Here is a 17,584-nt window from a genome sequence, read left to right as displayed (position 1 = left end):
AACTTACATCTGAAGAAAGTTTAATAACATTAACTTTTAAAAATCTGCCATCCTTGGGGATCGAAAGGTGCCAGATTTTAAAAGTTTCTGGATTTTAGAGGTATATCTAGCAGTTGAACAGTTTGGAGAAGCACATTCCAATGAATATTAAGCACTAACAACTGAACTTATTTATATCTGTAAACATTTATAATGACTAAAAGGTTGTACTTTCTTATCAACAGAGTCAATACCCCTATGAAAACTGACTACAAGAAGCATATGCACATTCAATGAACTCAGTGGTGAAAAGGTTAACTCCCCCCCCCCCCCCGCTAACAAGCACATCAAATTCAAATTCACCAGCAGCTGCTGTTGAATTTTATATACCAATCAGTTTTCTTTTTTGGGAGAAAAAGATATGAATGGTTAAAATGTGAAACTTTAATAATATTTTATTGTTAATTTTGACATTACATTGAATAAATAGATCAAAAACATCATTAGAAACAATGAGTCATTAATAATGCAGACTGGGAGAGAATACTATACTAAAGATACTATACCATACTGCAACTGAATTCATGTGAAATGTTATAATTAGAAGGAATAAGAAATCAAATATCTAAAGAATTTCTTAAAGGAAAATCACAGTATCTGCATGATGAACTGGGGGGGGATTATAGATGTAGTTGTTAAAAATATAAATTACACAAGCAACAAATGACAATAAACAAACAAAGAATGTTGTGATGTACTGTAACTGTTGTGTAATGTCAGTTTTTATGCATGCCTAGCAGTATTAGAAAAAATATCAAATGAGCTTTAGAAAAAAAAATACTTTCACACTAAAGAATGAGGAAAAAATTAACTGTTCTTAAGGAATAATTAAATTTGAGGTATATGCAATCTTTATGAATTTGTAGGTATATGCAATCTTAATGGTGGCAAAAAAAAAAAAAAAAAAAAAACTTGGTTTTATGGAATTAAATCTATTGTCTGTGTGCATCAATAAATCGATATTTGTGAAAGAGATTAACCACAGATTGAATGAAGCATACATTCTTCTAGCTGTACCCTTGCTAGGCATTTTCTGTCTCTTTGCTCTCAGCTGCTCATAAGTGACATCAAACTAGTCACCAGCTCAAACAAGTGATATATGACCAGCCAGATAGCTGTAATTTGTAAGAGTATATAATACTAATTTATGAAGTTTACCGAATAACACATAGCAATAAAAGAGAGAAATTCAAAGTTATCATATAGGGTAAGGCTTCCTCTGAGTCCATACAGGTAAAGTTATATGACCTCAGAGAAATAAGATATTTGCAAGATTAACTTGTCCTTTCATCTGATTTTTGGCCAACAGAGGATGGTTGCAAAAACAGGCAAAATAGTCCTATTTTCCACATCAAAAGAAACTGGTCTTATTATTGCACTACTTGCAAGCAGATGGCCTCACCAAAGGTTAATTGGCCATTTTTTTTTTAAAAGCTGCAATGATTATACAACCAGAGCAAACCAGTCCTACATCAGCTAGGAGACTTCTGTTTTCTTCAGCAGCATGTTCAAGAGGCAACCAGAGAGAGTAATACTCTTAATCTGGTAATCAGCAGTGATTATTCATGCATTAAGAATATTCAGATAAAGGAACCACTAGGTGGCTGTGATCACAGTGTACTGATGTGAGATTTACTTAAAGATATAGTTACCATCAGGGGTAAAAGGAAGGGTTTTTGCTTCATAAACGTGGCTACAGTAGTCTCAGACAGCTTTTAAATTCTTTACAGTGGGACCAACTGATGATGTTATCAACAGCAAATTCTAAGTGGGAAGCATTCAAGGAATTAATCGTGGAAGCTACTAGGCTTTTCATACCGATTAAGAAATATTGTTCAAGGTTTAGGCCTAAATGGAAGTCAGATGAACTAATGAGACTTGTGGCAGAGAAGAAAAATGCATGGGATGCATAGAAATTATCAGGCAACATAGAAGCCTATGGCATATATAAGCTAGTCTGTAATCAAGTCACAAAGGAGATTAGGCAAGCGAAGGCAGATTACGATAAATCTTTGGCAAAGGATGCTAACAAAAAGAGCAAGGACTTCTTTACTTATAAAAAACTCTAAAAGGAAGTGGATGAATCAGATTGGTCCACTTGTATCGATGGTTCGACTGTTGATGATCCTGCTCAGATAGCTGATAATCTGAATGAGTATTTTGCATCTACATTCACACATGAGGAGTTATTAAGGGATGAAAATATCAGAAGTTTATCGAAATGTAAGATGGTGCTTAATGATTTTGTAATGGGAGCAAAGTGGAGGAGAAATTGTTGAAGTTAAACATAAGAAAGGCACCTGGGGTGGATGGGATTTGTCCAGTTATATTAAAGGAGGCGGCAAAGGAACTAAGCAAACCCATAGCCATAATTATGAGAGCATCCTTGGTCTCAGGAGAAGTCACCAAGGAATGGAGTTGTGAAAATGTATCCTCAATTCACAAAGGGGGGGGATTTAAGGGTGACATGAGTAATTAGAGACCAGTTAGTTTAATTTCCGTTAAGAAATTAAACTAACTGGGCAGGGGGCATAAATTCATGCTTTCTTGCATCACATGCTTCTATTCCTATTACTATCACTACTATTGCTATTTTATTTTAAATAAACTATGAAAATAATGGAGTCACTGGTTAAAAATGCATTGCAGGATCATCTATACAAAACTGCAGCAATAATTCAGATGCAGCATTGGTTTGTTAAGGGAAAGCCTTGTCTGACAAATTGATTGGATACTATGATGTGGTTACAAAAAGGAACTAGATGCAAAAAATAATTTTGATATCATATACTTGGATTTCAGGAAAGCTTTTGACAATGTTACGCATGGAAGATTACTGTACAAATTGTAGCAGTATGGTATTAAGGGTAAGTTGCTACAATGCATAAAAGTTTGTTGAGTGGGAGAAGACAGAGAGTGGTAATCAATGGACGCTGCTCTTCGTGGACTAATGTTATTAGTGGAGTCCCACCGGGTTCATGTTGGGCACATTGTTGTTTTTTATATTTATCAATGATATTGATAAAGGTATATCAGGGTTAGTGCCAAAGTTTGCAGATGATACAAAGGTTGGCAGGGTTGTTAATGACAGTAATGGCAGTGTGCTACTGCAACGGGATCTAGAAAATTTGGACAGATGGGCTGAGAAGTGACGACTGAAATTTCACATTGACAAATGAAAAGTACTGCATATAGTCAGAAGTAACCCCATAGGAACGTACGAACTGTGTGGTACTATACTTAGGGTGATAGAAAATGAAAAAATCCTGGGAGTGAATTGTGCAGTCAGATATGAAGTTTTCTGAGCAAGGCAGACCGGCTGCCAGAGTAGGTCACAGGGTATTATCAATGATATGCAGTAATTTTGCTAGTAGGAAAAAGGAGGTGATTATTCCTTTGTATAAGGCAATGGTCAGTCCGCACCTTGCATACTGCATACAGGGTCTGGAGGCCTCATTTTAGGAAGGACGTAGAAGATTTTAGGAAGGACATTAAAGAAAGGCTTAAGTTCTGCAAATTGCAGTGGCCGGAGACTAGGCACCTGCAAGGTGATCTGATTGAGGTGTATAAGGCCTTGAGTGGGAGAAGACAGGGAGTGGTTATCAATGGATATTGCTCTTCATGGACAGTTGTTATTAATGCAGTCCATAGGATTTGGTGCCAGGCTCATTTTCATTTTCTGTACAGTAATACCCCGACTTACGCTACCCCGACTTACGCGAACTCGGAGTTACGCGGTTCTTGATTTTTTCGTTTGGCAACGCTGCCGCCCACTATCTTCAAGGTCGTTTTTCATATGTTATCGATATCCGGTTCGACGGCGGAGATTGAGAGCGAAAGATGAACAAAATTAAACTTTGCTGCTTTTATGTTTTTTATATCAGTGAAGGGGAAACACATTTCACCATAATAACGTAAAAACCCACACATTTCCAGCTATCGGTATAATCGCAAATGCAATTAGATCGAGTTTACTACCAGTTTATAACAGATTTCACTAGCAGAAATGCAACTGGATTTTTATTGTTTTATGGTAGTAACCCCTAGAAATGTGAGGTGTTAATAGTGTATCTCTGCCTTTATGGTGTTGTTTATTCAGTTGCTACATGCGCGCAGCTTTGTTTATGCGTATCAAGCATGCTCCTCGTTTTGTAATTGTGCTTTATTCCCTAAAAATGAGTAAAATACTTAATTAAAAGGTGTGAAAAGGAAGCGTCCTGGTGAAGACACTGCAGATTCAGAGAGAAAAAGAAAAGCAATTATCGATAAACAGAGGCGGACTGGATCAAAAATTCTTACCCGGGAAAATTTATAGTGGCCTCGCACTATGGTTTATGGCCAAAATCACACTGGCCCACCGGGGTTTCCCCGGTAAGGCTTATGGCCAGTCCGCCTCTGTCGATAGAGAAAAAATATGAAATTGTGAAACGCTTTGAGCGAAATGAAAGACCATGTGATATTGCACGTGCTACAGGCCTAAATGAAGCAACGGCGAAAAGCACATGACAATTGCAAACTTGGCAGGTTGAAAATTGAAAAGATCTCAATTGTAAAGGGCTTAAAAATTTTAGAAAACATAGACTCCAACGAAGAACGCGTTATAGCTACAAAGCAAGGAATAAAAAAATTATTAGCTTGCTACGAAGAAATTCTGCGTGAAAAAAAGGAACGCGCTATGTCGTCAGACGAATTTGTTAGATTTTATGAAGCCATCGACATCGAAATAACTTTTTAACGTAAGTCATTTGTTTTTTTAATACATATTTTGTATTAATATGTATAAAGAACTGCAATTTTATTAATATTTTTCTTCTAAACTAGTGTTTTTGTTAGTTCTTGGTCCCAATTAAGCAAAATTTATATGTATTTATATGCAAAGTTGTACCCCGACTTACGCGATTTTCGTCGGACCCACCTATCGCGTAACTTCGGGGTATTACTGTATTTCTTAATGAGGGTATATCAGGTTTAATGTCTAAGTTTGCATATGATTGGAAGGGCAGTTAATGACAGCAATGAAGGCATGCTGCTACAACAAGATCGAGAAAAATTAGGCAGATGATGATGGGCTGAGAAATGGCAATTGAAGTTTAACATTGACAAATGCGAGGGTATTGCAGAGGATTGCAGTACCCCGGAGTAAGGTACTAATTGTGTGGTACTACACTCACGCTATCAGGGCAGCTCATGAAGGTTTTGTCAATGATATACATGAATTTTGTTAGCAGGGAAAGGAGGTGATTATCCCATTGTATAAGGACACATCTTGAGTACTGCATACAGTTCTGCTGGCACCTCCGTAGCCAGGTGGGAAGGAGCAGCAGTGCGTAGCACACGCTTCTTGATTAGACCGGGGTTCGAGCCCGTCACCACCAAATACGGAGAATGTGGAAAGGTCAGGGAATGACCACCGCATATCCCCGAGCAATATGGCCTTAGTTGCTAATGCTCCTAAAAACCAAAAACCAAATAGCATACAGTTCTGGAGGGCTCATTTTAGAACGGATGTAGAGCTGCTGGAACAGGCACAGAGAAAGGCAACAAGATTGGTGAGGGGAAAATGGGGTGATCTTACCAAAAAAGGCTTCACTTCTGCAAACTGCCACAACTAGAGACTAAGCACTTGCAAGACGATCAAACAGAAGTGTTTGAAGCTTAAATTGGCTTGAATGAACTCAGTGCTGATGGGATTCTTTCTCTTGCTCAGACTACACACATAGGAGGCATAAATTCAAACTAAGGAAGGCAGAATAAATGTGAGGAAGTTTGCCTTTAAGGAAGAAGGCTGATGCTGTACAATCTTGCATTCTTGCACCATTTGACACTATTAATACTAATACTAATCTCAAGCATCATAAACACTTTCCATTTTGTGGAGATGGGGGGGAGAGAGAGAGAGAGAGAGAGTATTTTTGTAAACACTGTTATTTCTAACATAACTGGTGGGGAGTTAATGTTTGTGCAAATTTAAAACAAACTACAGTAAAGCGTCGAAAATCTGAACATCAATAATTCAAAATATCAATAACCTGAACAAACCAGCATTTATTTATTTTTATGCTGGTACCATAAAATAATTACAGGAAGTGCTGGGTTTGTGAATTCAATTTTGATATTAAACGGCAATTCTAATAAGCAAAAATCGGAGAAATATTAAACACAGGCTATAAAAATTAAGATATAAAACACCAATTTACACTTTTATTACCTTGCCAATTAACAAAATTAAATGATAAGTGAAAATCTACAAATAAATTGAATGATGACTTGACAAATGATCAACAAACTGAATGCTGTACAACTCAAAACTGAAAAGAGTGAGAGATCTGACAATAAAAAAAACAAAGTTCGAAAATGGTGCAGCAAAAAATCAGTAATTATTTTGTTAAAGGCCTATACATATGTGTTATTGTGGCCGAAAATTCTATTTATTTTGTTACCTATGAATAAAAATACATAAGTACAACTTAGTGTTTTTATTTCTAAACTTACTTAACTTTTTTTTTTTTGTTTAGTCTCCAGAACAGTATTTTTGGTAAATTGAAAATCCAAACTCTCCCCGGTCCCAATTAGTTTGGATTATTGATACTCTACTGTATATAGAAATCATAAACATAAACAATATAGATATAATAAACACAACTACAGAAATCTGTGAAAACTGACTACTTTGTTTTAACACACTTTTGATATAATGTTTTAGATTAACAAAATCTTAAACTGTAACATTTAAATAACATAAACTGAACATTTAGCTTACCTAAATCATCAGATTCAAATATTACAGCTTCATTGATCCCAAATCTTCGACACCATTTGATAAAATTTTCTGCATTATCACGAGCATAAAATGATTCTGGCCTAGCATTCTCCCAACATTTGAACTTGATTGATGACACAGGCTGTAAATTTAAATAAAAAAAAAATATATATATATAATAGTCTTATTATTTTAGAGATTCACAGCATAATGATAAAGCATCATTGTTATTGTAAAATCTGAAATTTGAGGGCAATATTCACAGAACATTTTACTTTTCTGTCACCTTAAACATACTTATTTTTACAAACCCCTATAACTCTGATCTCACTCTCATACCATGTAATGAAGGAGGTACTCTGAAGTGGTGTGATAAAAATAAAATGGCGAATGAATGATACTAGTTAATGAGGGAAAATCCTTGATTCCATCATAATTTAAATTGAAGTACAATATTATTATCCAAGAAAACAAATCTTTATCTAAATGTTTTTATCATATGGAAGGATGAGATTCATGACTTCATCCCTATTATCAACAAAAGTCAGTTAGGATTCTGATGTGTTCCTGATGATAAAGGAGTTAGTATGGCCAACAGTACTGGGATGTTGCAGTGCTACTTTTTCATGGAGGATTATGATTTTGATAAGTATTATTAGTATTAATAGCAGCAATACAGTGCAAAGAAGCCAGGCTTTTACTATAGCAGCCAAATATAAAGAATAATAAACACTATCTATGTTTCCCTTATAGGTACTGATCATTCTGGCCTTTGAATTATCGTTGCTGGTTTCTGGCACACTGATGATCTAGGTGATGTTGTGCGATTGTGCAATATTATGTCTGTATAAGTGTGTGTGTGTTCGTGGGCTGATTTCATGTTGAAATAAACTGGTGGCAGTATGTTGGCTCCATGTGTATTGATAATACAGTCCTCCATAACCCCTTCCCCAACCCAATACTGTCCTTATGAACTGAAAAACCTAGTGTAGCTCACAGGAAGAAACCCTACTCCGTCCATATGAGATTGCTTAATTAAACAGTCAGTTAAGGAAACCTTTAGAAATCCCTCCAGTCTATGAGAGAACTTTACCATGACCTCTCAAATTGAACGATAAATAGCAAAACCACCATACAGTGGACCCCCACTTTATGATATTAATCCATTCCAGAGACACCATCATATTGTGAAAATATCATAATGTGAACCTAATAACACATTGTTTTTTTTGTAATTTGTTCCAACATCTTGGAAATTGAAATTTTCTTCTTACTGCACTCTTTAGGGGCCATATTATCAGTTCACACAATGTAGTATGCATACGAATTCAATACAGGTAAATTTCTGTCAAATAATCACAACACAAAAAATATCACTTCAGCTAAAAGATGCAAAAACAAAACACATGGCCAGCACATTTACAAATGCTGCTATTGATTGAGAGGAATGACCACATGGTCTGGTTGGAGACAATCAGAAGCTACATCATAAAGTTAAATAAGTAGCTACTGGTTAATACAATCACTGGTTAGTAGAATCCGCCACTTTATAGCATCAAATTTAAAAAAAAACAGTTAAAATCATTAAAATGCACTACACTTTCATCGTTATTGTATGTTTGGTTATAAGAATCAATTTTGAATGCCTTTGTGATATTTTTCTAAAGCACATTTCTGGAGGTCACTATCATAAAACAATAAAAACAATTACAGTTTCCGATTTATTGGGATTTTCTGTTAATGCAATCTATTATAAATGGGTAGTAAATTCTTACTACATTTGTGATAATACTGATAGCTGGAATTCTGCGGGTTTTTACGTTATTATGGTGAAATTTGCTTCCCCTTCCATGAAATCTTCAAACATAAAAAAACAAAAAATTTTCAGAATATTCTCCTTTTTTTTCTCCTTAGCATTAGCATTAGCATTAGTAGAGGCATTTGATGCAAGAAAGCAAGCTTATGCAGCATCAGCCAAAAAGAAAAAAAAAAAAAAAAAACCACTTCCACTGTTCGTTCGAAATACCTGACCAGCTGAGCCTTAAACTTATTTAGGCTATCAACTTCCACAACAAGGGATGGAAGTCTGTTCCACCAAACAACCACACGCTGGCTAAAGGCAAATTTCCGCACATCTATCCTACATCTGTCTTTCCTCAATTTAAATTTATGCCATCTCAGGTGATTATTCTGAGCAAGAGGATGAATCCCATCAGCATTGAGCATGCTCAAACCATTCAAGGATTTATACACCTCTTTCAGATCACCTCGCTGGTGCCCAGTCTCCAGACACTGCAATTTGCAAAACTTAAAAGCCTTTCTTCGTAAGAGCACCCCTTTGTTCCATTCACTAATCTTGTTGCCCTTCTCTGTACTCGTTCCAGCAGCTCTACATTCTTCTTGAAATTAGGCCTCCAGACCTGTATACAGTACTCTAGGTGTGGCCTGACCATTGCCTTATACAAGGGAATAATCACCTCCTTATCCCTGCTAGAAATATTCCTATATATCATTGACAATACACCATGAATATCATTGACAATACACCATGAATATCATTGACAATACACCATGAATATCATTGACAATACACCATGAGCTACTCTTCCAGCCTGCCTGCACTGCTCAGACAACTTCATATCTGCCTGCACAACCACCCCCAGGTCCCTTTCATTCTCTACCACTGTCAGTGTAGTACCACAGAGTTGATACGTTGCTCTGGGGTTGCTGTTTCCCATATGTAGTACTTTACATTTGTCAATGTTAAACTCCATTTGCCACCTCTCAGCCCATCTGCTCAACCTTTCCAGATCCTGTTGCAGCGGCATAGTGTCAGTAGTGCCCTTGACAACCCTGCCAACCTTTATTGTCTGCAAACTTGGACATTAAGCTTGATATACCATCATCAATATCATTTATAAATACAGAAAACAATAATGGACCAACAGTGAACCCTGGGGGACTCCACTAATAACATTAGTCCATGATGAGCAGTGTCCATTGATTACCACTCTCTGTCTTCTCCACCTCAACCATCCCTTTATCCATAGCAGCAATTTTCCTCCAATGCCACACTGCTCCAATTTGTGCAGCAGTCTTCCATTTGCAACAGTATCAAAAGTCTTTCTAAGATCCAGTATATAATATCAAAGTTATTCCCTGCATCCAGTTCTTTTGTGACTGCATCATAGTATCCAATCAAATTGGACAGGCAAGACTTCCCCTTAACAAAACCATGCTGTGTCCGAACTATAACTGAAGTCTTGTCTAGATGATCCTGCAGTGCTTCTTTAACCAGTGCCTCCATTAATTTGCCTGGAACAGAAATTAAACTCACAGGTCTATAATTACTTGTGTCAGCCTTTGACCCTCCTTTGTAAATTGGGGTCACATTTGCACATCTCCAGTCTGTGGGTACGTCCCCTGAGTCCAAGGAAGCTCTCATAATTATGGCTAAGGGTTTGCTTACTTCCTCTGCTGCCTCCTTTAATATAACTGGATAGATCCCATCCACCCCTGGCCTTTCTTTTGTTTATCTTCAACAATTTCTCCTCCACTTTACTCTCAGTCATTACAAGATTCTCTAGCTTACTGCCAGAGTTGTATACACCTCTGGCATTCCCCTCGCTGAATAACTCCTCATGTGTGAATGTCGATGCAAAATATTCATTTAGTTTATTAGCTACCTGAGCAGGATCATCAACAGTTGACCCATCGATATCAAGTGGACCAATATGATTCATCCCCTTCCTTCTAGAGTTTACATAAGTAAAGAACTCTTTGCTGTTTTTCTTTGCATCCCTTGCCAAAGATTTCTTGTAATCTGCCTTCGCTTGCCTAACCTCCTTTGTAACTTGGTTACAGATCAATTTTTATCTATCATAGGCTTCTGTGTCACGTGTTAATTTGTATGTATCCCATGCATTTTTCTTCTCTGTCATATGTCTCATTAGTTCATCTGACATCCATTTAGGCCTAAACCTTGAACAATATTTCTTAGTTGGTATGTAAAGCCTAGTAGCTTCCAAGATAAGTTCTTTGAATGCTTCCCATTTTGCATTTGCTGTTGGTAACATCATCAGTTGGTCCCTCAATTTAAGTACTGTCTCAGTCCATTGTAGTCGCCTTTACGAAAGCAATAACCCTTCCCTTTACCCCTGATAGCAGTTACCTCTTTGAGTAAATCCCACTTCAGCACACTGTGATCACTGTTATCAGTAGTGATTCTTAATGCATGAAGAATCACTACTGATAATCAAATCAACAGTATTACTCCCTTTAGTTTGCTCAAAGCATCAAAACCTTCCGAACATGCTGATGTAGAAAAGAATCATCCAAAATATCCACAAAAGCCTTGCTAGTGTGTGAGTGACCAGCTGCCAAATTCCAGTCAATATCTGAGAAATTAAAATCCTCCATTATAAGACTCTCTGATTTACTGGCCCACTCTATTTCCCTGTACAGTTTCTTATTATACTCATCAGAGTCATTAAGCCTATAGCACACTCCTACTCTCAATTTTGATCTCCCAATGCTTGTCACACCAAACTGACTCGACACTGCACTGTCCAGCGATGCCGACTGGCTTCACTTCCTTGGATTTTATGTGTTTCTTAACTAATAGAATAACCCCTCCTCCCTTCCTATCCTGTGTATCCTTTCTGTAGACGTTGTACTCCCCAAATTCCAGTTCTGCATTCCTTATATCTGTGTGACACCACGTCTCTGATATTCCAACAGTATCTGCCTTTGATGTTTTGAGCAATACCTCAAATTCATCAAATTTATTTACTAAACTCCTAGCATTGGTGTACATACAAGTATACATGCACCTGTTTCTATTCTTAGCTACCCTAACACAACCCATGTGTTTACTTGTACCGCAGTGACTCCCAGCAGTCTCTGAAATATCCTGCATCTTGTTTTTCAGGCTTCTGCTCATTCCAATAGAAGCAGTGCAAGAATCTCTTTCACCTCTGCCAGTGGCTACTGTTAATCTATTAGTCTTTGTCTCCCCCCCAAGCTAGCAGTTTTCCAACCGGCCTAACACTGCCTCGATAGCATCAGCAAATATTCTTGCACCCTTTCTATTTAAGTGTATCCCATTTCTGTAGAAGCAGTCTCTCCTGTTAACAAGTACAGTCCAGGCTGAAAAAAATTCTACCCCTTGAGCCTTGCACAATCTTTCCAGGGCCGAATTGATCAACATGGCTCTCATCATATACTCCCTCCTATCGTGTCTGGGCAGAATTGCAGACACTTTCAAATTCAACCCTAATTCACGGCTTTTTTTCAACAGTGACCTGTGCTTGTTAAGTAATTCTGCCGGTCTCCTACTCTTGATATCATTAGTGCCAACGTGTACAACTCTATCACCTTTTGTGCCCTTAACAAATGATATCCGCTCTACAACATCATCAACCTTTGCCCCTGGCAGACATACCCTGGTCCTGTTCCACCTATCCTTTTTACAAAGCATGTTCTCCGTTTCCCTGACAATAGAGTCACCAACTATTCCTATTCCTATATTTTAAATTTATAAACTTGTTACTCTGTATCTCACTTGCACATATTGCGTTAGTTGCAATTCGTGTGTGCCATGTTCTTTGTCGTTGATTGCTTATCTTTTTCACTGTTTTAAATTTTACAGCCCAAAAAAAAAAAAAAAATTCAGTGAACAGAAATATAGATTAGTTAATATGTACATTACAGTATTAATTAAGCTAAGTGTAAATTTATTTTTATTTTGCTAACCTGTGGTAAATATTCTTTCAATTTTCATGCATCATTTAATTTTTTTAATTGGTAAGGTAATAAAGTGCAAATTTGTGCTTTATATCTTTACTTTTATAGCTTGTGAATAATATTCCTCCTATTTTTGCTTATTAGAATCAGCATTTAATAAAATTAAAATTCGATTTGCAAACATGATCACAATGACTGGTGCTTACTATATTATTATTATTGTTGTTGCTCTTATATTATTTCTCCCTGATTGGGGGATTCCACTCCGTGATGGGTACTGCTACCAAGTACACAGGGTGGTTGTAATACAAAGGGTACTAGGAAAGTTTTGCAATACAGCTTTGTTTATTTAATTTTTTCAAAGTAATTTCCTCTACATTCAATACACCTCTCCATCCTCCGAAACCAATCTTTAAACCAGTTCTGCCAAGTTTCACTAGGGAGTAAAGCAAACTCATTGTCCCAAGCCCGTAGAAGGTCCTCATCACTGGAAAACCGCCTCCCTTTTAGCTTCATTTTCACATGCGGGAACAGTGCAAAATCGCAGGGATCAAGGTCTGGACTGTAGGGAGGGTGCTCGAGAAGTTTCAGTCCTGTCGTGGTCAAATATTCAGTGCAGGCTTTGGCGCGGTGAGCTTTAGCATTATCGTGATGGAGGTACCAGGTGTCCATTCTTGACTTTGGCCGCAGGTTCTTCATAGATCCAATGACTTTAGGCAGGCATTGTTCAGTATACCACTTAGCTGTGACTGTCTTCTGCGTGTCCAAAACGACACGTTCCACAATTCCACTCGATTTGAAAAATACAGCTATCATTTTCTTCTTTACAGATCGGGATTGTCTGACAATTACGGGTGTGTCGTCATCATCAAAGACCCAAACTTTGTTTTGAGCCTTGGTCGGCAGATTGTAATAGTACAGCCAAGTCTCGTCACCTGTCACGATGTTGTTCACATACCGAGATTGTCCCTTATCAAATTTTTTAACATCTCCCGGCACCAAGTCACACGTCGTGTCATCTGCTCTTCAGTCAGTTGATTCGGCACCCAGAGAGAACAAAGTTTCTTCACGTGCAAATGATCTTGCAGAATCGAACGAATTGCTGGTGCATTTAGGCCCAAAGTATCCTCTATCTGTTGGTAGGTCACTCGCCTGTTTTCGTCAAGCATTTTCCTCACAGCAGTAACGTTTTCCTCCGTAACTGACGTTCGTGGCCTTCCCGGCCTCTCAGAATCCTCCAGAGTGAAATTTCCCCTTTGGAATTCTCTATACCACCTGAATATCGTTGTACGATGTGGACAATCATCATCTAGTGCAAGAGTCATTTCTTCTAAGCACTGGTCTATGGTTAAACCACGCACGAAATTATACCACAAAACTGTCCTTATCTCATTTCGTGACCACGATGCCATCGCATGCACTTTACACTCTCACTACTAATGAATAACTGAGCCCATCGACTTGCCGCGGCGGCTACTATGCACGTATGAACATGTCTCAACATGCAGCAACAAGCAGCTTCCTGTGATTCATTGTTGCGTCATATTGCAAAACTTTCCTAGTACCCTTTGTATTTGGTGTTACTGTTGGTCGAGGAAATCCCGAACTATCCTACAGGTGTTCAGGATTGTGACTTTCTGGAGTTCCTTGTAGGTGTTCTCTGGGAGACCTATTGCTGCCTGCTAGGCTGCTATGTAGAGTCTTTGGCACCATACCGGTGGTTGACACGATGATCGGGATGGTCGATACTTCTTGCATATGCCACATCTCCTTGACTTTACGTCTCAGGTTCGTGTACTTCCTAATTTTCTCCTCATGGGTTTTCTGGACATTGTTAGCGCTTTGCACCGCTATGTCAATCAGGTAAGTAGCCTTTTCCATCTTGTCCACAAGGGTTATGACCGGTCTGTTGTGCAGGATGGTCTTATCCATTATTATGGCGCGGTCTCAGTACAGCTTGTGGGTTCGGGTCTCTAGTACTGCCTGGGGTTCGTACTTGTAGTATGATACACTCTCTTTGGTCAACTGGTATTTCCTTGGTAGCTTCTGATGTTTGTTTGTTGTTTGTTATTTGGTTTTTCGGAGCATTAGCAACTAAGACCATATTGCTCCGGGAATATGCAGTGGTCATTCCCTGACCTTTCCGCATCCTCCGTATTTGGTGGTGACGGGATCGAACCCCAGTCTAATCAAGAAGAGTGTGTTACACACTGCTGCTCCTTCCCACCTGGCTACGGAGGTGCCTCCTAGCTCCTGATGCATTATCCTAGCTACCTAGTCATGTCTATGATTGTCTCAGTCGGGGTGATCACCTTGCAACCCGCGGTGATGCGTTGGATCGTTTCTGAGGCCAGGTGGCATCGTCGACATGTGTCATCTGACATTCCGGGCTCCTTTGCAATGTATTTTCTATTGTTTCTGGTGTAGATTACTTGGTCTTGGATGGCCAGCATGAATCCTTCAGTCTCGGGGAAGAGCGTCCCGCTTGTGAGTCATGTATTGGAAGCAATGTTATCAATATGATCTTGATGGAGGTCATTGTAGTGTCTGCCGTTGAGTGTCTTCTTTGCCTATCTTTCTGACTTTGTTTCTTGTGCCGTCTGGGTGGGTGGGGGTTCCTCGCTTAGGTTGAGTGGGGTATACCACTTATTTATCTTCCTTATGGCCTGGTGGAGTGGTGCTGTGTTGTTCTTGAAGTAATCCTTCAGGTTAACTATCACTGTTTTCCATTGCTTTATCAGGTCTATCAGACCCCTTCCTCCCTCTTTCCGAGCTATTGTTAGTCTCACCACTGCTGACTTCGGGTGGCGTTGGCAGCTTTTGGTCATCATTGTCCTTGTCTTTCGCATAATATCTTCTAGTTCGGTGTTAGTCCAATCTATGACCCTGAAGATGTATGTTAGTACTGGAGCTGCATAGGTGTTTATAGCTTTAACTGTGTTCCCTCTGTTCAATTTTGCTTTCAGCAGGCTTCTGAGACTCTGACGATATTTTTTGGTCAGGCACTTCTTGATTTCCTTGTGCTATAACTGCTCAGCCTGCATCATCCCTTGATATTTGTAGGTCTCTCTCCTTCTCTCATAGCTTCAAACTCTTTACCAGTCAGCAGCCAACTAATTTTCCCTGGTGCAGTGTATGGGTCTTGCATTTGTCTAGACCAAATTCCATCCTGATGTCCTTGCTGAAATCTTCGGTGATCCGGAGTAGTTGCTGGAGTTGCTTCTCGGTTGCTGCAGAGAGCTTGATGTCATCCATGTATATCAGGTGGGTGAAGGTGTACAGGTTCTTTCTTCCTTCTTTGAGATTATATCCATACTTGCTGCCGTTAAGCATGGTGGATAGCGGGTTGAGTGTTAGACAAAACCACAGTGGGCTCAGAGCATCTTCCTGAAAGATTCCTCTTCTAATGGGAATTGGCCCGGTTGTGATGTTCTTGACCTTAATAGTGGTACTCCATTTCATCATTGTTGCTCCTAGGAAGTTTGTCTCTATTGGATTGACCTTGTAGATCTTCAGGGTCTCAATTAGCCAGCTATGAGGTACAAAGTCGAAGGCCTTGCAGTAATCGATGTAGGCTGTGTATAGGTGCTTCTTGTACATATATATAGTACAAGAAGCAGCTATATTAGCTACCTGAGCAGGATCATCAACAGTTGACCCATCGATATCAAGTGGACCAATCTGATTCATCCCCTTCCTTCTAGAGTTTACATAAGTAAAGAACTCTTTGCTGTTTTTCTTTGCATCCCTTGCCAAAGATTTCTTGTAATCTGCCTTCGCCTGCATAACCTAATTGGTAACTTGGTTACAGATCAACTTGTATCTATCATAGGCTTCTGTGTTATGTGTTAATTTGTATGTATCCCATGCATGTTTCTTCTCTGCCATATGCCTCATTAGTTCATCTGACATCCATTTAGGCCTAAACCTTGAACAATATTTCTTAGTTGGTATGTAAAGCCTAGTAGCTTCCAAGATAAGTTCTTTGAATGCTTCCAATTTTGCATTTGCTGTTGGTAACATCATCAGTTGGTCCCAATGTATAGAATTTAAATACTGTCTCAGTCCATCGTAGTCGCCTTTACGAAAGCAATAACCCTTCCCTTTACCCCTAATGGTAGTTACCTCTTTGAGTAAATCCCACTTCAGCACACTGTGATCACTGCCACCTAATGGTTCATTTATCTGCAGATTCTTAATGCATGAAGAATCACTGCTGATAATCAAATCAAGAGTATTCCTCCCTCTAGTTGCCTTCCGAACATGCTGATGTAGAAAACAATCATACAATAAATCCACAAAAGCCTTGCTAGTGTGTGAGTGACCAGCCCCCAAATTCCAGTCAATATCTGGGAAATTAAAATCTCCCATTATAAGACTCTCTGATTTACTGGCCCACTCTATTTCCCTGTACAGCCCCTTATTACACTCATCAGAGTCACCAGGCCTATAGCACACTCCTACTCTCAATTTTGATCTCCCAATGCTTATGTCACACCAAACTGACTCGACACTGCACTGTCAAGCGATGTCGACTGGCTTCACTTCCTTGGATTTTATGTGTTTCTTAACTAATAGCATAACCCCTCCTCCCTTCCTATCCTGTCTATCCTTTCTGTAGACGTTGTACTCCCCAAATTCCAGTTCTTCATTCCTTATATCTGTGTGACACCACATCTCTGATATCACAACAATATCTGCCTTTGATGTTTTGAGCAATACCTCAAATTCATCAAATTCATTTACTAAACTCCTAGCATTGGCGTACACGCAACTATACATACACCTATTTCTATTCTTAGCTACCCTAACACAACCCATGTGTTTACTTGTACCGCAATGACTCCCAGCAGTCTCTGAAATATCCTGCATCTTGTTTTTCAGGCTTCTGCTCATTCCAATAGAAGCAGTGCAAGAATCTCTTTCACCTCTGCCAGTGGCTACTGTTAATCTATTCGTCTTTGTCTCCCCACAAGCTAGCAGTATTCCGACCCACCTAACAATGCCTCGATAGCATCAGCAAATATTCTTGCACCCTTT

General features: G+C 38.8%; 1 protein-coding gene across 1 annotated transcript in view; it reads right to left on the bottom strand.

Annotated features, from left to right (window-relative positions):
- LOC150075012 (growth arrest-specific protein 2-like) overlaps positions 1-17,584 on the bottom strand; it is a 195,578-nt gene that overhangs the window by 47,712 nt on the left and 130,282 nt on the right. Inside the window, exon 4 of the mRNA XM_090388717.1 lies at positions 6,800-6,941. Coding sequence (XP_090244843.1) covers positions 6,800-6,941 — 142 coding nt within the window. The remainder of the gene's footprint in view (positions 1-6,799; positions 6,942-17,584) is intronic.

The sequence above is a fragment of the Mastigoproctus giganteus genome, chromosome 14 (genome assembly GCF_048544385.1).
Source record: "Mastigoproctus giganteus isolate SK-2022 chromosome 14, ASM4854438v1, whole genome shotgun sequence".
In the NCBI taxonomy this organism is placed as follows: Eukaryota; Metazoa; Arthropoda; class Arachnida; order Uropygi; family Thelyphonidae; genus Mastigoproctus; species Mastigoproctus giganteus.
Note: the sequence above shows the minus strand (reverse complement) of the source record. Positions and strands in the feature narration are given on the sequence as shown.